This window comes from Lycorma delicatula, chromosome 3, assembly GCF_047948215.1.
Source record: "Lycorma delicatula isolate Av1 chromosome 3, ASM4794821v1, whole genome shotgun sequence".
Lineage (NCBI taxonomy): Eukaryota > Metazoa > Arthropoda > Insecta > Hemiptera > Fulgoridae > Lycorma > Lycorma delicatula.
Genome location: NC_134457.1, coordinates 86,577,919 through 86,599,150, shown reverse-complemented (window position 1 = coordinate 86,599,150; position 21,232 = coordinate 86,577,919). Strand labels below are relative to the sequence as shown.

Genomic DNA, 21,232 nt, shown 5'->3' with positions numbered 1-21,232 from the left:
TTTTTTATCTAAATAAAGTTACTTTTTATTAAATAATATTCTGTTCAGACTAATTTGCATGTTACTGTACTCGTCCAGGATACTTATGTCAGTATTTTTTCCCACATAGCAGGAGCACTTCCGTCGCAAAAGCTGTACACAAAAATTATATCTGCAATATGATTTTTTTTTTTAAGACTTTATTATATTAATTTTCTCAGAATTAAATTCTCTACAAGTTTTTATAATAGAATTTATGCATTTGTTATTATTTAACAAAGTTATTGACTTCTGACTTAAAAAAATGTGTTTTTTTGTCACCAAATGTTTCTGTTTTACACTGGATATCATGAAAGCTATGGGACACAGTTCTGAAACCTGTTCTTTTACAATTTTTTGGGTTAAAAACATAAGAAATCATCAAGTTTAACATTTATAAAACGCCTTAAAAATTTCAGTATGATCTTCACTGGGGAAACTGAAATCCAGATGAGACTTTTCACTAACTAACTCGATAACAAAAGTGTTTTCAGAGATATGTTTGTATAAATGTATTTCCTTATTTTAAGCACTAGAATCAGTTCCCAAATTATTTTCCTTTCCTCCTGAGTCACTGTCTATATTTATCATCATCATTTTTAGTTTCCTTTATCCAAGTTTACTCAGGTTGGCCTTCTACAGAATTTCTCCTTCTACCTCGATCCATGAACCATCTCTTCCATTACTCTTAACATACCCCCTCTCTTGCAAACTTCCTCCATTACTGTATTTATCCATTCCATTCTTGGTCTATCCCTTGGTCTTTTACCTGATTCATCTCCACACTCATCCTGTTCGATAATCTTTCCTTATCCACCTTTTCAATATGTCCAAACCACCTGAGCTTTGATCTTCCAACTGACTAAACAGGGCTTCCCAATTTCACTTCCTCTAATCATACTGCTCCTTGCCCTATCCTTCTTGTCTTCTCTAGCATGCTTCTCTTGAATTTCATTTCTGCTACCTGCACCACTTTACTCTTAACTACTTTACCATATTTCTGGATCTCTTCACACATTTATTGCCTTTTCTTCATCCCTTTTAGACCCCCCCCCCCCATGTACCAGGTTGTCTGCAAATAACAGCTTGCTCATACCTTCCACTATTTTCTTTTTAACTTTCTTGAAGATTCTATCCTTAGTTATTATAAAAAAATTGGAGATATCAAACTTCATTGTTGCAATCTATTCTTTATCTCAAACCAATCTGACTAGCCCTGTCCTACCACAACTCTTGCTGCCCTCACACATAACTTTAACCACCTAGATGGCTGCTTTATCCATATTTCTTTCTTCTAGCCCCTACCACACAACTTCCCTCCATTACAACCTTCATTTTAGGCCTTACCTTTTCAGCTTAATGGTATTTTTAGGTGTACTACCCCTCCCTCTTGGTAATACCCCACCACACCTCAGGATATTACAGGATAAAATACAGTCTTTGATATGACCAATCCTTACAGCAAGGATGACCAAAATATTGCTGAAAGTTTAAGATGGGGCTTGTATGCTAAACATGTGAAACATTTTTCGACATGCAACCATTGTCCAATTGAGTAAATTTGAAGATTTTCTTAACTTTAAGATGGAAATCTTTTTTATCCCCTACTTAGCACCAGTGAAATCTACCTCCACCTTTCGACGTGCCGAAAGGGATTTTTTAGATTTGGTTGTCTCATGATTTTCTAATCCACAGCTTCTCTAATTTAAAAAAAAAGAAGCTATTGTACATTTAAACTATTCTATTTCAAAATACATTCTGCCATTAGGAAAGATTGAACATGAAATGTGAAAATAGTTAATGTCTTTTACTTTCATTAATGTCTTGTATTTCTTACCCCAATGGACTCTGGCATCCAGCTTCCTCAAATAAATATTGCGATACTATAAGTTTTTTTTTTGTTGAAAAATGTTTTAATATAAGAAAACACAAAAATATATAATAGTCTTAAAATGTGTACGTTTCAGTTTGTTCAACTAGTGAACAATAAGCAACTCCCCTTTGGCCCAATGTAGATGATATATATGATATATAAATGAGGTGCAGCCTTGTTCAGACTAAGGCCAACCATTCCTGAAATGTGTGGTTAACTGAACCTTAACCATCATAGTATGTTGGTATCCATTGTCTATTATTGAAAGCCATATAAAAGCAACTAACATTTACTAGGATTTAAATCTCAGAGTCTTTGACTTTGAAAATCAGCTTGTAAACAAGTGATCTACAATGACTCTATCACTAGATTAGCTTGATGGGCTTAGTCCCCTAAATGAAAAAAAAACTTATGTACTCCAATATTAACTTTTCATTTTCATACTGTTTATATAACAAAAGTATATCTTGTGGAAGGAAAGTATATTCATCCTGCCTCCAAAAGAGCTCATTTTCTAACTTTCCTCAGTTAACAAATATTTAATACTGTGAATATTGCTACTGTTCTTTTTAAAAACTTGTTGTTTCTTCTGAGAAATTAAAAATCATAATGCAGTTTTAGAGGTTCAGTGAACCTTGTACTCCAAAAGCCTCTAGCTTCATTTAATTCAAATTTAACATTTTCACATTTAACTCAAGTATTCTCTAATAACTAATTCTCAAGTTCTTATTCTCTAATAACACATTGAAACTTTCCTCCCCACCTTACATCATCAAGTGTTTTAATTTTTTTTTTTTAAATATAAATTATCATGGAGTTGCTGTTAATGGTTTTTTCAATAGAGTACTATCTAGTATCTCATTTCCATGTTTACCAATGTGCGATGGTGTCCACTGGTTAACCAACTCACATTCATCTACAGTTATGGAAGAGATTTAGGATATTATATCCTTCATTCAAAACTTCAATTGCAAATTGACATTATTGCTTGAATGTCATTTTCATGAGGCATATATTACTGATGTCTGTCATGTGAAAAAACCTTTCCATCTTTGTTTGTATTATAGATATTGAATAATCTTTGTTTGACATCTCTTCATTTTCCCAGTTGGCATCAAATATCATTCTTTCTATATCCTTGTAAAATACCATCTAAATGATGGGAGTTGGCTGGATGCATGGTATCATGTTTGGAGGTATGTCTGAAACATAAAACATTACACCAAATCTTTTCTATTTGAACACTAAATATTTTACTACAATGCGGGGCCTTCATTTCTTCTTAGAATCATTTTTTACATCAATTTGTTAATAGCTGGAAACTCTAAGTAACACAGGTCATCTCCTTGTCTGAATAACAACTAACCCCTTACTCGTCTCTAGTCTGGTACATTTTCAGATTCATTTTTTTGCCTCAAAGGTCAACCTGAAAACCCTCCCTAGGCAGCCAGATGCTTGAATGTCCTTCCATTGCTTTCAATACCTATTAGCCACTACTGGATCAATTATATGATGAAATGACAAACACACAATCACAGATTATGACTCTTGCTCTTAAAAGAGTGCAAGTAGGACTAGGGTAAGATCCTTGATTGTAACAGTGGCTTGTGGTCAGGAGACATTGCACTGTTGTGCCTTGCACAACATAAGTGCTTTCCAAGATACTCTTTGAGGCTGGTGCATGCCTAAATAGTGTGCCAATAGTGATCCTCTGATGAGACATGCAAATTATGAGTCCATTTAGATTATTGACATTAATGATGCTTAAGACTTAACAGTAAATATAAAAACTGGGAAGGTACACACTCGACTCAAGATTAAACAACAACTGTAATTAAAACATTCTACATATCTATTCATTGTTTTGAGGAAAAAATTGTAGATATCTAATTGTCTCAACAAAATAATGTAATAATCTATTTGTATTTAAAAATGTAATATTTATATTTTATATTATAATTTTGATTACGCTCAGTAATAACACTGTTAAAATCTGCAAGAACAATAAATTATTATTATTAAACTACTACAAAAGATTTATATGAACTGTTTATAGTAAACAGACCTCATCTTAAAGATCAGTGAATCAAGAAGAAAAACTGATTGGTTCTGCCTAATGACGTTAACACACCAAATACAAAAAAAAAAAACATTTGAAATCAGCATGATATTTATTCTATCTTATAAAATGTTGGTCATCTGTATAGCGTTAATAGTAATAATAATTATTGTAGACATTTATTAATGTTTAATAACTAATCCAACTGATACCACACTTAACTTTTTTCAATAACAGTTTTATGGTTATAACATAAAACCAAGAAATACAATCAAAGGGTACAATATATACTGCTCTACCATTATAATAATAATAATTTATACTGCGATTCAGTAAAATGTCTCTTAAAAATGTTGTAAAATGTCACTTTACATAAATAGTACCTCATTAAATGATGGTGTACCTCATTAAAAGGTGTACACCACCTTTTCTATTCATATTTGGACATATAAATGTAACAAGAAAGAGAGAGAGGAAGTATAGTTTATTTCACTTTCATTCCTATTTTTTAAATAATTTATTGTTACCACTACTTTTGTAGTTCACTTTACTTTTGTATGTTCACTTGCATAAAAAAACATATATTACTAGCAAGTAATTATAACATGTAATAGCATTAATATGTTAACATAGTGTATTTATCAGTTTATAAAATGAAATTACTCATATTAATTTAGAGTAATACATTTAATAAAATGCTGTCATTTGTTTTAAACGTCTGTTATTTATGGGTTAGATTAAAAATACATTTACAGAAAAATTTTCTGCACTCCATTCAACATACACATAATTTTCTTAAGTGTTATTTATTTTGTAGTTATTTAATTGTTATTATTTTATAGATTTTAATTTTCAATTATTAATATTATCTTTAACTTTTTCTGTTTATATACTCAGTATTATTTGTTGTGTACTGATCAGAATAAAATATTTATTTAATGCAAAACAAAATGTGTGTGTGTACGTGTGCATGCTTATTACTTGGCTTTGCCACCTAGTAGAGAGTATGAGAGACAGCAACCATAATTATTACAACAAAAGAATGATAAAATTAATACAAATAAAATTATAATAATAGCTATGATAAAATTAATTATAGGTTAAATCTAGGAAATACTTTTTGTAAGCTCTGTGATGAAAAAATTAAATTATAAATAAAAATAATTTCCTTCAAGTTAAAAGAAAAGTTTTTTTATGTGGTATACATTACACATTGTATGCTTATTGATATCACACTGTTAGATAATTTTTTGTTTGGCTCCTCAAAAACATTTTACATGATGTTGTCATGTTTGGTAACAATAAGAAAGCTCACAGAAAATGGGACTAGAGCCTAAATGTAGCTGGGATTATTTTGAAAGGTAGCATTAGTTCCATTGTCATTGATTAAATTATCGTTTTTCTGCAGTCATTTTTCTCTTTAAAATTATTGAACAATCCACATACAATGCGTAAAACTATACTACAAACCAATGTACTATGTAGTTAACCAATTAACTGTGTGGTTAAACTGTAAGATTAGTTGAGGTATGTAGATACAAATGATTAACATTAAAGTTTATGTTGACTGTAACTATACAAAATTTGAGTATATTTATGTAGAAAAATAACACTATTGTACTCTAAAAAACAAAAATTCTGACAAATGTAAGCAGTTTCACATTTGAAAACAAATTTTTGGGTAAATGGTATTAGAAAAATTCAAATTAATTACAAATATCCATTGTTACATAGATGGGCAATTTCTTAACAAACTGTCATTTTTTTCACCTACGATTTCAGCTTCCCGTTAAAATAAGTGCATAAGCATTTTTGAGGTCTAATTAAAAGAACAAAATAAACTCATAACAAAGGGAAGTTAACAACCCAGCTGTAGTTCTGAATACGTAAAATGAATAATTGTGCAATTACTGACTGACAAATTTTTATTTCAGTTTAGACAGACATTTGCAACCAATTATGAAAAAGGTGTATTCAGTGAAAAATACACAAATATTATGTAAATGTATGTTTTTTGTTTAAATAATTTCAGATAAGAATTAATAGTTTATTTTTACTCTAAAATCATTTCACTCCAGTAATAATTAATTTTCATGTACATTTTATTTTGGTTAAGCCAATATATTTTGGAAACATAAAGATATAATAATGAATGAATAAATAATATTTTAATTTTAAATTACTACTTTCAAGTGTAGCAAACAACCAAATAATTTTGTTAGCAACATAATTTAATAACTTTATTGACACTAACAAAATGAGATATTTGAAAATAGAAGAAGTCAAAAAATTCATCTCATAAAATTTATAATTAATACTCATTTTTACATACAATCACTCTGTATTATATTTATTTAGCAGTATAAAATACAATTGATACATTTTTACAAAAGACTACTCTTTTCACATGAATATATAGAGTAAATGAAAACCTCATTTTTCAGTGTTAAAACAATATTTTCAGTAAACACTACAATAACAACAGATATTTGAAATACCACTAATATATAAATGCTGTACAAAATTCGTTTATAAATTATTTTCCATACTGTACTGTACTAAACACATGTTACAAAGAACTTGTTATAATCTCAAGATGTTTTTATTTGTGTGTATTTATTTAGAAAACAATCTATTAAAATAACTGTATTTCTATAAACTGTAATGACAATTAATGATATGAATGATAATTCAATATATTTATACCATTTATTTTGATAGTGAACACTAACTGAATTTTTATACAAATAATATAATATGGTCTAAGTTAATTTAGTATAGATGATATTGAAAATGTTGAGTTATGTTAAAAATAAATTTTTTTTTGTGCGGTCATTAAATTTATCTTTATTGATTAAAATAATAAACAACAAGTAATTTTTTAAATAAATTCTGTTCATCATTTTAGAAAAGTGATTTTCATTATTTTTCCAAGTCTATATTTTCTCATTACTGCTTTACAACCAATACTTCATATTTATCATAAGCTATTTCCAATCCATCATTTGCAATGTAACATACATGATGAGATCTCTGGACCTGAAAACAAATTAAATAATTAATTTTCTTATCTTTTTGGGGAACTTCTTATAATACAAGAATTCTACACATGTAATGCCTTAATATTGCACCCTTAGTACAAGATTTTCTAATACTTCAAACAAAAATATAATTGATTTTTAGATTCAATATTATTCTTTGTGTAACCATTAATATCTACTTCATTCATGATTATTACATCTTCTCTTAGTGTTTTAACATATTGGAGTTCTAATACATATACTTAGGTCCTGTCCTAGAAGTTATGTTCTTGAAAGAAAAAAAATAAGCAATTATATATGACATATATCCATTAATTACAGACCTATATGATAATAATTTTTTTTTCTTCAAGTATAATTTGCTGCTTCAGAGTGTACTTTATTTCATAAAATGTAAATATGAGTGTGTACAAATTTTTAGTAAAGCATGCTTTTATTACAACACACATTATTGCAACATTTTTGAGTAATCTATATGAAATGCTTCTTAAAAATGATTTACATAATTTAGGCCAGATAGGTCGTCATAGTCATCATCATTGTGGTAGATGAAGAAAAGGCAACATCTTACAATGACCCTGCCAACACCATAAAAATTGGAAGTAACTATTCTCTGGGTAAAGGTCAAGTTAAGTACAAAAGCTTGTATAAATAGTAACACAATAAACATAAATACTAATTCCTTGATGAAAATTAAGTTATGTGATAAAAAATAATAACTCTCTTTCTATATGCTTTTATTTAACTTGCTCTGTGCACTATATTGCATGGTGGGATGGTCAGAATTTTTTCAGCAATATTTAACCTACTTCTGAATGAGATAGAAGGGTAAAATTTTGAACACATGCTTGTTGTCGATGACAATACATTGTGATAACAAAATTCCATAAAAACAATTTATTTTCATACCAATTTGTTGTTTGCAAATAACACAAAATTCAAACAACCATGCATGCACATGAAAGTCAGCAGTGCTTTCTGCTATGCAAGAAAATGTGTAGCCTGTAATGTAAATATGGGTTATACATGGACAGCTGTTAACCAGTGTTGGTGAATCACTGCTCTTAGATTTATGAACAAATTTGTTGAGTCAGTTATTCATTTTGCTACATCATTGTATTTCTGAAGAAATCAATCTAGTATTGTATAGAGTTATGTAATCATTTATACAATATATGTTTAAAAGTAATAAATTACCACTTTTCCCTGAGATTGTGTCCCTGTGAAATTTCATAATAATACACCCTCTAATTCAGACAATAATTTTTTAGTCTGAGACTAAAAAGTATAAAATAGAAAAAAAAATTTAAATATGCTTTTATTTAACTAATAAAAAAATTACAAAAATGTAATGAAATTTCACTGTGAATTTTTGCTAAAAATTCATTCAATATGCATTACTATAATTAAATGTAGCTGACAGATGTAATAAATAAATGATAACATAAAAGTACCATGATAACATTCACTACCGTGAACAGAAAACAGGTTTATTTATAAATCATCGTTACCAACATAAAATATTATTTGAATTTAATCAAAGAGTTTATTATAAAACATTTATTCTTGATTTAATATGAAAGTGAAATTTTTTAATGTATCTTTAAATATATTTGTATTAGAAAACCTTTTCAAACAATTTATAATCTGATTCAATAATTTCAAAACAGTGAAATTTTGGCACTTTTTTGTAATATTTTCATTAGTTAAATAAAAGCAGATTTTAAAAACTAAAAAAATTCTTTTTATTCAAAAGTATAAACATCCTCATTTTTACTAACAAAAAATTTAATTTTTGAATTATATCAGTTTTCAATGCATTATGTAGGTAACTGGAAATCTAAGAAATAAAAATGTTTGGTTACATCTAAATATGCATTCAACAATATTGAATATGTACTGTTATTCAAAAATGTAAAAAATAATGAGATAAACACTGTAGTCAAGGTATTATTGTTGTTGTTTAAGATAATAATTACTATTATCTTTTTTGCTAAGATTACTACAGTATGTTGAGTACTGCCTACCTTTCTTAGTTTCATAATGCTACTCATGGTAATACATTAAGGTTTTTTGTACAGTCTGATTTTTTTAAACAGCATGCTGTCAAAGGTCTAAGTTAGAAAAAAAATTTTTTTAGCTTTACCATACTGTAACAATTACCTTTCCAACTGCAGTGGCTCCATGATGTTTTACTCTGCCAATATATAATACTTCACCATTTTCTGTTCTTCCTGCAGGTAAGGCCTCTGATGGCACTAAGCCTTTAGAACATGGTACCCAGACAACATTACAGCCACAGAGAACCTTACAGCCACAGAGAATCGGTTAAGATTTTTTTTATGGAATACAATATTTAAATGAAAGCAGTCTAGTTCTATTTGTTTATTTTTTAAGTTCAAGGGTAGTCCTTAGTATAATTTATTAGAGTAATTTTGTTTGATATACTCAATAGAAAGTTGCTATAACTTATTCTACATCCAGAATGAACAAGCATATTCTTTTATTAATTTATATGTAAGTTATAATAAACGTCATTCATCTATTTAATGACTTCAACATAAAATGTAATGGAAAAAACTATCATTTAATGAGATAACATTTCATTTGTGGTGGAACTGTGAGTAATCAATTGGTCTCCGACATCAATGCAGGGGGAGGGTCTGAATATGGGCATGTGTGGAAGAACAAAAATCAAGACATGGTTACTGAACATGTATGAGACTTGCCAAAGTTCATATTTTATGATGTTTCAAAAGTTAATATATGTGAGCTAAGCTTTTCTGCAGAAATGGTACTTTCTTAGAGTAATAAATTTGGACATGAAGTTAAACTGGCCGATACTGAAGCTTAATGGATAACATCTACCAACAAAATGGTTGACTACCACAATACAACCCCCACCACTGAGGTATAACTTGATACCTTAATAATTCTTATCATTGCCAAAATGATTAGGTGATAATATAACAGCTGCCCTGATCATTGTATTTAACACAGTGAAAATCTTTTTAAGGTTATTCATGAGGGATAATGTTTTTGTTTTCTCCACCAATGAATCTGTAATTTTGAAACCATATCACAATTGATGTAAAAATATTCGAATGTTATATCTCATACACGTAAGGGACAAAATTAAGTACTGTTTAGTTATCACATCTAGAAATAAAATTTAAAATCTGTGTCATAATTTGTAATTTGCATAAGTTTCATATACTTTAACAACATACCATACATTTGTATATGCAATTTTTTTATATTATTAATAGAACTCCACCTATGAACACAATAGTAAGCTTAATATAAACTTATTAATTTACCGATGTAAATAAAAATGTAAATGTTCATTTGTTCAAAATCTTAAATCTCCGAAAGTTCTGCACCAGTTGCTAATATAGGATAAAAAAATTTTCTCATCCATAGATTCATCATCAGCAATTAAGTACTGTCAGATAATACATTATCATTATATGTAAAATCTAATAGTTGTCATGACAAAATAAATTAACTGATTTTACACACAATAATGATACCACACTATCTAATACAGTATTTTATAACTGATGCTAAATTCATGGATTTAAAAAACTTTTTTATATTATATAAATTGGTAAATTTTTTATTAAGCCTGCTATTTTGCATGTATGGAGTTTTATTAATTATTAATTAAAGAACATGTAAAGAAATAATACTAATCTTTTACATTCAACCATTAACACCATAAAACTATTTACCTTCATTGTAATTAAAACAGTAAATTTAAATACTTACAGTTAATTTTATTTAAAACGTATGATCTGCCAAGATATATTTTTAAAAATAATATTATATTTTGTGTTTTGTTAAAGTTATGAGTCAAAACAAAAACATAAAGGATTTTATTTTAAAATTAGGTTAAATGAAAAAAATTGTTTTAAATAATTATTTTATCTTTAATAGATCAATAAAATTTAAATGTCTATTATGTGTTTTTTGTTTTTTTTTACTTACTTAATCCTCTAATTTAGTTATGAATCTTTGCAATATACCAGTCTTTTTTTTGTTGTGAAAAAATGAATGTCTATAGTTGGTAGTTGCAATAAACTTACCACTGCAGATTGCTTTTTATATTAAAATATACTTCTTGAGTAGATCAGGTTGATTGTTTAAATAGTTTATTTACAAATAATATTTTTAAAAACTTAGTCTCAAAGAAATATACTTTAGACTTTAGCTCACAGCCATACTTTTACTAACAGCCATACTGTTGCAGCAGAAATAATTATACAAAGTGAATAAGTCATTCGTCATTTGTGCAATTAGAATCTACGTTAATACAGAAAAAATATTAGGGAGAATAATAAATTTAATTTCTAATTCAACATTTAGTACTGAAACATACAACAGCGTTTTTAAACCAATTATACATTTAAACCTAAATTCATGATCGTTTTTTTTTAGGATGTATCCTGAAATTATATTATGTTAATTATATATATTAACCCTTTACTGGCATGGTGGGGTCTTTTTTGATCCCAGAAAAATATTTTTCATATATTTTTAAGGTTAGTAAGCCAGGAAGCTGACTTTTTGGGTATTCTCCTAGTTCAGTAGTCTATGTCGGATGGCAGCCAAATCAGAAACGCACTGCCTCCTGCTACCGAATTAGAAACCTCTGGGATAGTTTTAGACCCCACCATGCCAATTACATCACCTTTTTGCTGAAGTTACTATTATTGCTTCAAGTGTTACTTATTGCTGATTTGTGAATTAATTGTCAAGTGAATACGGATACAGACAATTTAAGAAGTGAATTAAGTGAAATTGACAGACTATATATGAAAGTTTATCCAATATTGACTTTATATCTGATTTCTCTGATGAACTGAAAAATAAGGGTTTGACTTATGTTGGCACCATGAAAAAAAAACAAACTAGAAATTCCTTGCAGTTTCTTGCCTGATAAAAAAAGTAAACTACACACCAGTGAGTTTGCTTTCACAGCAGATAAAACTCTTGTATCCTACGTACCAAAAAAAAATTCACGCTGTAATACTGACTTCTTCAACACATCATGATAAATCCATTTTCCAGAATTGAGAAGATAGAAACCAGAAATAATAGATTTTTACAATATGACCAAAGTTGGAGTAAACAGTCTAGATCAAAAATGTACTGTGTATTCTGTAGGTCGTCGCACTAGAAAGTGGCCGATGGCTATTTGGTATGTAATAATGAATATTGTGGGAGTCAATTTCAGGATTGTATTCAATGTTATCAATCCAATTGGTTGTATGGAAAGGCACGAATTTCTCTTATCACTTGGAAGACAACTAATAAACAAACATTTGATCTCAAAAATAGAACCTACCTGTCGATCTGTAATATTAGAGTCTAGGAAGAGGTAAAGAGGTTACAGAAACTTGCAAGTCTGAACAAGATCCATGCCCTTCAAAAAGGTGAAGGTGTCATCTGTGTCCAAGGACAAGAAATACACCGAAAGGTGTTCTAAATGTTCAGGAGGTGTTTGCAAGGAGCACAGCAATAACAAAATAGTCTGTATAAAATGTAAAAACTGCTGAGAAAAGATAATGACAAAAAAATGTTACTGCTGTCATCAAAGTTTTCATGTTAGATTTCAGTCTATTAATTGATATTTTGTTTATTTTTTTTAATAGCAGCCAAAGAATGTGTTTAAAATATACAAAAATATAGAGCTTAAGTTAGTAATAATTTTAGTTTTTTTAAGAAAAGCTGTTTTACTTGGGTCTACAACAAAAAGTTTATTGTAATTTTTTCTAAAAAAGTGTTAATTGAAAAAGTTAAAAATACTCTGACTTGTAACATTTTAAAATAACATATTGTAAATAATGTATAAAATAAAAAAAAAATTAGTAAACTACTTTTGCGGTGGGGAGGAAAAGCTTGGGGTCAAAAAAGACCCCACCTAGCCAGATGTGTGATCTTTTTTCACCATACCAGTTAAGGGTTAAATACACTACTAAAGTAAATTATAATATTAATTATATCATAATTTTACTATGTTATAAAAATTCTTCAAAAGAATTTTTGTAGACTTTAATCTTATCTAATCGAAGATAAGATTTGTAATAAATCATTAATTCCCATCAAATTCCATGTTTCCCTAGTCTAGATCATTCCTTCTCAAAGTGGGCGATAACGCCTTCTTGTGGGGTATGGTGGCCTTCCGGTTGGGGGGAGATAGAACCCCTACAGAAAAATGGCGATGGTTGATTAAAAAAAACAAAAATTATGTATTCCTGATTTTTCAAAATAAAATGTAAGTTTCAACTCAGAAATGGGATATGCCACGTTTAAAAAGAATTGCAATTACTGTTTTTAAGGTGCATCTTAAAAACAATGTCATCTCAATCGAGTATGACAGACGTGGAATAGGCTCAAACTTCAGCTTGCAGAGAGCCTCTTAAATGGCGTGCGATGTATGAGGCCGCGGTTATCATGCAGCATGATTACGGGCATGGTGGTTTTTCGAACGCGTCTTAAGGTGTCTTAACGTCTCAATGTACCGTTTGGAGTTCTCAGTCATCCCATGTTCCAGATACATGTTTAACGTCCCAAAACAACGTTAAAAAGAGTTTCTTCACCGAGGCTTGAGTTTTGAATTTTTTAGGTTTTGGCGATTCGCAACGTCTGTATTCCATACTTTGCCTTTTTTCTTTGGGGTGGTAATGACGTCTCATTCCCGGTCACAATTATGAAAACGAAGTCGTTTTCTTCGGCATGATAGCGCTGTAAAATTTTTTCGCAACATTCGACACGACACACTTGTATTCGTCCGTCAGTTAGCGCGGTACCCATCGTGCTCAAATTTTACGGTAACCCAATTGTTCGATAATATAGCCTAGTCCTTTAAATATGTCTAACTGAATAGCGATGCGTTACTGGGTGGGTCACTTTTAAGTAAATCGTTCCTAAACCGCTTTTAAACGATTAAAAATATTCGTAGGATTCACATTTTCTCCTGTTAAAAATTCGATCACGCTGTTTTAACCGTGTTGACATACTGATCATACTAGACTCCATTTTAACTGCTACTGAAAACAAACCGGTAAACGGATTTCAACGCATTACCGCAGGTTTGTAAAGAGGGATAACAGCTATTATGTGCTGCCACGCCCAATTCGATAGTACCTTTTGTCTCCGTGTGGCACGCTAATGTGCAAAATTTATCAGCTTATCCTAGTAATTATACGTATCAGTTTTACATAAAACAGTTTCACAACCTCTTTAAAACCACTTTTTTTAAATAAATAAGTTGCTTAATATTTACCTCCGTCAACTATTAAAATCACTTTGATTAATTAAAGCAATAGCTCACTTCTGTACTTCCTAGTATAGTGTAGATTAACAGGTATTTTGGATAATTTAATCTCATCCTTAGTTTCTATACAGTTACTATATTCATTAATATCAATAAGGTTCTAAATTTAAAATAATTATTTTCCAGTTTATATTTATGCTAATCCAAGAATAGATAATATTTTAGTGCAAAATAAGGATTACCATACTTTTTTGAATGTTATCTTCAGAATCCCCCAAAAAATATGACAATTACTATAACAAAAATTAATAATAAACATACTATACAATGATTTCACTTATGACTTCACTGTACACCTTTTGTTGTTGTTATTTCACTGAACATCTTTTGTTCAATGCCTTACTGTTATCTGCTTTTCTGGGAAATATGAGTATTCTTCTGTCTTTGATCCACATATATTTTTGATGTTCGCTATTGCTTTAATTTAAACTGCCTTGTGTAATTTTCAATGCTGTGGATTAATGCCTCGTTAAAGAATAGCCACTTTATTATTTTTTTTCTTATGAAGTTAATATTTCCAACATTTTTTCTTTCTGGAGAAACTTTTTTATCTTTTTTTTTAATATATACTCAAAAACTTTAAATATAATTATGTAAAAATATATATTAATTTCCTGTCAACTAAATCCTGGTGTGATTTAATGATAGCCCTTTTATTAATGATGATGAGAAATTGATACTACAGTGTGAAAAGTGAAATAAAAATAAATTTATATTTAAAAAAATAACAATTAAAATATATTTAACATTAATTAGTACTTAATGTACAATGACAGTATGTGAATATATACAAGTATGCCCTCTCTGTTTTGATATTGTTGAACAGCTTATTTAATGTAACTCAAGGGCCCATTTTGTCTTGGAAAATTTAAGCTGCAGAGTGTAAAATACATCAGGAGATATGATCTATCCATCCTTTAGAGAAATGTTTTTTTAAAATTTTCTCACCTCAGTTGTATTTTGCTTAAAAAAAGAATGTAATTTAATTTATTACATTGTTTATGAACTTTCATTTCAAACATATCACACACATTTGACAATTTCCTTAATATAATTTGCTTGAAGTACAATGTACACAGTGGCTGTATCATTATTATAAAACTAATGTCTATTTTAAAAATAAATAGAATATCTATTTTAATAAGAGGAAGCAGAAGTGATATGACTCTTGATGTTTGGATTCACATGAATAATGAGATAGGGTCTTCACAAACAGAAGTAATACTTGGAAAATTTTCTAGCTTTAAAATCAGTTCCCTACACAATATTATATTCTTGAAAACTTAAAATTCATAATTACTCTGTTTTTCATTATTTTAACTTTAGTATTTTTTAAAATAATTTTTAAATTATTTCAACTAAATTATAAATATTTGTTTTTATTTTATGACTGCTATGGAATACTAAAATGTAGTACATTTTTTAACTCGCTTTTAATTTTTTTGTTATACCCTATTTGATTCATTCAGTGATTTTTATTTAGTTTGTTACCAAGTAGTAAAGTTCTAATAAGCAGCAATAAAATGGAAAAAATACAAAATAAAACTTAAAATGACTTAAGTGTATTCCAACAAAAAATAAATAAAAGAATAAAGACATACTGCTAAACAAAGTACAATCATCTAAAAATTAAAACTGGAAATGTAAATAGTCATACAAGTATAAATGTAATTTTTTTCACAGCAATTTTTAAAAAATAATTTTCTTGAAAACGATTTTTTTTTCAAAACACAGATTATTTTGCTTGTGTTTTTTTATTTATTTTTTTGAAGATGAGCATGTTTTAATTTTTTTTAAATTTTCTACTCCTTGGTCATAATTAAATGAAATTTTTATCAATTTTATATATTTATATACATGCATAATGTATCACGAAGTTCTTCTAGAACTTTCACAACCTATTCTACTCGTGAAAATAATGGAAAAAGTTAATCTGTGTAAACATATGTCCATCCTAAAATGCTGTGTGTGCAAGCTACGGCTAGTGAAAGATTTCAATTACCCCGGTGAAATGTATTGAAATTTTTAGGACGTTAAATAAGGAATCGAATTAGTGATTTCTTATGATGTCTGACCTGAAAAATCGAATAAAATAGGTCCCTGAACGGTTTCTGCAGCAGTTTTTGGGAAATCTGGGGTGAAAATCATTAAATTGGGGTAAAAAACCCTGCTTTTTATGTCTGACGTACAAAAACTTTGTTAAATTGGTAATAAACACAAAAATCATTTAAATAAAACTTGTAGAAAATTTAATTCTGAACAAAATGGTCTAAGGAAGTTGAATTAAACAGAGAAAAGTTAGAAAATTCGAATTTTATTTAGAAAGAGTACATTATTACTTTCGATGGAAAAATACATATTTAATGTAAACAAAAACTAAATTCATTTTTGTTGATCTGAAAAATTTATAATCATAAAAAAAACTGGAAATTACACCACAGCTGTAAAATAAAAATTACTTACTAATTTTTTCATTAATGACACAAATAAAATTAATTAGGTTTTGAAAAATTATTATTTCAAAGTTGGCAATCAAATAATAACAGCTGATCAGCAACGTGCAACACTCTTTCTTTCTTTTTCCTGTTTAGCCTCTGGGAATTACCGTTCAGGTATTACTTCAAAGGACGGTATGTACGAGGGGCATGTCAATTATTATCCGCAATTTAGTTATATTTTTGTTTATGTTGGTAGTACTGTCGTGTTGCGTAGATGACGCATGCGTGGTTTAATTGTTGTTATGTCTGTGCAGGTTTGATGCTGTTAGGTTAGTTCCATTATCGCTGCCCTGCCGTTAACCATGGCTGGTCCGCTTTCTGTTTGCACCAAAGAAGAGCAACGTTCAGTGATCCGTTTTTTTGTGGTCGGAAGGTGTATCAGGGGCCGAAATTCATGGAAGACTTTAGGTACAGTACGGGAACAGTGTGTTGCCGCAACGGAGTGTCTACGAATGGATTGAAAAATTCAAAAATGGTCGCACAAGTGTTACGCACGACGAAGGAGCCGGACGACCGTTCACCGCCACAAATGAGGAAAACATTGAGCGTACACGTGACGTGTTGTGTTTTTGCGCGACAATACACCTCCACATACTGCTGAAACGCTCCAGAAACTCAAATTTTAAGTACTGGCTCAACCTCCGTATAGTCCTGATCTTGCCCATTTTTGAACATTTATTACAAAATGTTACATATAATGCACTTGGGTCTAGTGTACTGTTTCTAAATAAAATTAGAAGTTTTTAAAATTTTTATTGTTTTATTCAACCTAACTTACTCGTACACCATTTTGTTCAAAATTAAATTCTCTACAAGTTTTTTAAAAATTTCTATGTGTCTGTACCCATTTAACAAAGTTATTACGTCAAACATTAAAGACAGGGGTTTTCACTATAATTTATTTATTAGTTTTCACCCCAGATATCCCAAAAACAACCAAATAAACAAATACTAACAAAAAATAACTATAATTCATAAAAAAAATAATAAATATAACCTAAACAACGAATAAATCCTGCAGAAACGGTTCTGGGACCTATTTTATTCGATTTTAAGTCAAACATCATAAGAAATCACTAATTCTTTTTCTTACTTAGCGTTCTAAAAATTTCAGTACTATCTCATTTCACCGGGATAACTGAAATTCGAACGAAATCTTTCACTTGCCGTAACTCGCAAACGAAGCATTTTAGGACATGTTTATAATGGACATTTTCCATCATTTTCACGAGTAGAATAAGTTTTAAAAGTCCTGGGAGAACTTCGAGATATGCTTGTATAGTGCTTTATTATTTAATTAATTATATTATTAATGAATTTATTAGTCCGACTGAGATTTTAAATATCAGCTAAGGTATATATCTACAAAACATTGAACAAATTTTTATTACATACTTAAAACGTAAATTAATGTTTCTTTTAAAAATGTTAATTAAAATTACTTTTTCTGAGGAATTATATTATTCCATTATTTTCTCCACGGAACTGGGTATTTGAAATGCATATTTTATGTTATAAAATCTCTTCTTAATGTGTTCATTTTACCAGTATCTTCCTTTTTTTTAATTGTATAATTATTTAAACTGACAAGCAAGTTTATACTTTTAGTTGTTTTTTAATTCTTTAGCAAACAAACAAAAATATTACATGCAGGTTTATTCTACATTTTAACCTGGATAATTGGTTTTCATTATTATAAATGATTACTTTTTTCTTTTTTTAACCTCCGGGTCCACAGTTAAGTATTGCTACAGAGGATGAGATGAAAATGATTTGAAGCGTGTGTGAAAATGTCATGCCTGATTGGGGATTCGAAATCGGGACCTCTCCGGGTGAAAGGCCGAGACCCTACCACTCGCGCCACGGAGGCCAGCATTATAAATGATACCAGTTATTTATAACTAAATTAGATGATTAGCGTACATAAATTTTAGAAGGTAAAGTGAACACTAGTTATATTAAAACTTGTACTATATTAAAATTTGCACTAGTTATGTTAAAATCCGTTTCAACAGCCACCTGATCTACTCATATTGAATCGAGTCAAAATCAATCGGATCGATAGCTACATCTTATCGATACAGCTTCCATCCTCAAGATTTTATTGTATTCTACATGAGCATATTCATACATGCATATAGAAATAGATGAAAGTAACACTGTAAAATTATATTGTCACCCAACTTACATCGCTGTCTGAAATTTTATCATTGTATGATGTCGGAAAATGAGTTTAATTAAGTTTGCAATTTTTGAGAACATGGCTGAACCATTGTAAGTTAAAGAAAAGAATGTAAAAAGTAATAAACCATTTAAAATTACCAGCAAATACTCAGTAAAAAATTTAAGTTACATGAATATGCAAACTCATTTTTTTCAATCTGAATGACTAAGGGGGTGCATATTCAGTGTACATAAGAGAAGAATACAATAACCAGCAACCAAAGCCTTTGATTTACTGATTATGAGATTTAGCCCAATTAATAAAAAAGATTACATAAAATTTAGCTTTTTAGCTAAATCCAGCACATTCTCCAATGAGAAATTGTAAAATTTGAAAATCACCAGCAAAAATATGAAAGCAATAAAATCTAAGTTATTTAATCAGATTATTAATAAATATAAAAAATAAGCAGACCTCAAAACTGAACCTGTGAGAACAGCAGAAGTCAAAAAGACATTCAATTATATAGCTATCATGACCTTTTACAATCTGGTGTCATCTTTTCACTCAGAATGAAAACAATTTTACTGATGATTAAGAAAAACCAGAGTTCCAGGCTTGCAGACTAGAATGCAATCAGAAAATCTATAGAAGGCCAAAGAGAAATTAAAAAAGACTAATCCAAAATTTACATTAAGCTGGTGTTCTGGCACATCAAATAACAAACGTTATCAGTAAATATAATTCACAATAGTAATAAATGGTAACATGTATTACTACTACAGAATCCAACAGGTATGCAATTGGCAACAAAGGAGCAACAGCTAAATGGTGAAAATTTGACTTCAGGCTGTTTTATAGTCCATTTTTTTGGAGGCTGATGAATACTAAATAAATTAAGATCATCTTAGCATTTTTACACATTGATTTTATCTCACTATGTATGATTAATAAAATAAACTAGATATGTTTCAAGAAAACAAATTTGACTAAATTAGAACTTTTTTTCTAAATTCTATTATCAAGCTTGTTAAGTATATAATTGCAGAAAACTTTACAAAACCAAAAAGCATTTGCAAAGCCACTACAAATTTTAAAATTGAACTGGAGTATCTCAACAGAAATGGTATGGTCTTCTCTTCCTTTCCTTTTAAAAGAAATACTTCATTTATGGAAAGAAAAGGAAATTCAAATCACGACATTAAAAGAGCAATGATGCGATTCATCACGACTCTGAATGTTTGGTTGTAATAGTTTTGGGTAATTAGCAGCTTGGTTTCACTACATCACAGGTTTTTATATCTGAAAGAATATTTCAGTACTTGTTACGATACTATATGCTGTGTTTAAATTGTATTTTTATCTAACAGACCAGTCAACAGAACTCAAAAAGAACTAGATTTGTGACAAAATTGTTACCCAGAAACCAATTGCAAGATATTTTGAATTATGTTTTGTAGATGAAAACGTATATATTTTAAACTCATATCTAGGTGCAACAATTATTTACACAATGTTTTTGTGTAAAAGTATGTTGTTTCGTTTTTTTCTTATAAAATGAAAACCGTTGGAGTAATGACAATACATTTAACACAAAAGTTGTAAAAAATTGCAAAATCTGTAAAATGAGACCTTATTACTTTATGTTTTGATTGATGCATTTCCTGCCGAGAAAATCTGGAAAAACTGCTAAAAATGGTTATTTTTGTGAATATTTTCAACTTGGTTGTTTTTGTGTTTGAAGCATCGACCTTTGGGGATAATATAGGTAATGTCTTATAGAATATGTATGGCAGAAGCTGGATTCTATCGGATGCATACTTAGTGTACAATAGACATTCTAAATTTTCATGCCTTTTCTTGCAGCATTCATTCTAACTCATATGATCGCTTAAATAAAAATTGAAAGATAGTGAACTCTACATATATCTATTTAATCCGTGCTATTTTGGTAGGGGATTCTGTGATGTTAGGTGCGTGTATTGTGCATGGTATCAGAATATATAGCTGGGGCTGGCTTCTCTCGTATGCAGTTGTCAGGCTTATCTTCCCTTCAGTTTCATGACCCCACATGGAAGATGCTTGAGAAAGTGTTCTCCATGTGAGGTAGACCGGTGGGTACATGGCATCTGATGGGAATGGTAGGGGATTTGTGAGTCCTGGGACAATCCTGCTGCCTCTGCGCACGCTTTCTAACATATTGAATGTCCAGAGGCCTAATATGAAAAGGTGTTTAT

The 21,232-nt window shown here is 29.4% G+C and overlaps 1 protein-coding gene across 2 annotated transcripts in view; it reads right to left on the bottom strand.

Moving 5' to 3' along the window:
• Window positions 1-6,267: 6,267 nt before the first annotated feature.
• The window catches only part of LOC142321765 (natterin-4-like), a 77,260-nt gene continuing 62,295 nt past the window's right edge, over window positions 6,268-21,232 (bottom strand). The window contains exons 4-5 of one of the 2 annotated variants that reach the window (XM_075360134.1): window positions 9,155-9,298; window positions 6,268-6,989 (exon numbers count right to left, since the gene is read on the bottom strand). In XM_075360134.1, the coding sequence (XP_075216249.1) occupies window positions 6,900-6,989; window positions 9,155-9,298 (234 nt within the window). In that variant the 3' untranslated portion in view covers window positions 6,268-6,899. The remainder of the gene's footprint in view (window positions 6,990-9,154; window positions 9,299-21,232) is intronic. The other variant, XM_075360133.1, reaches the window with a different exon arrangement.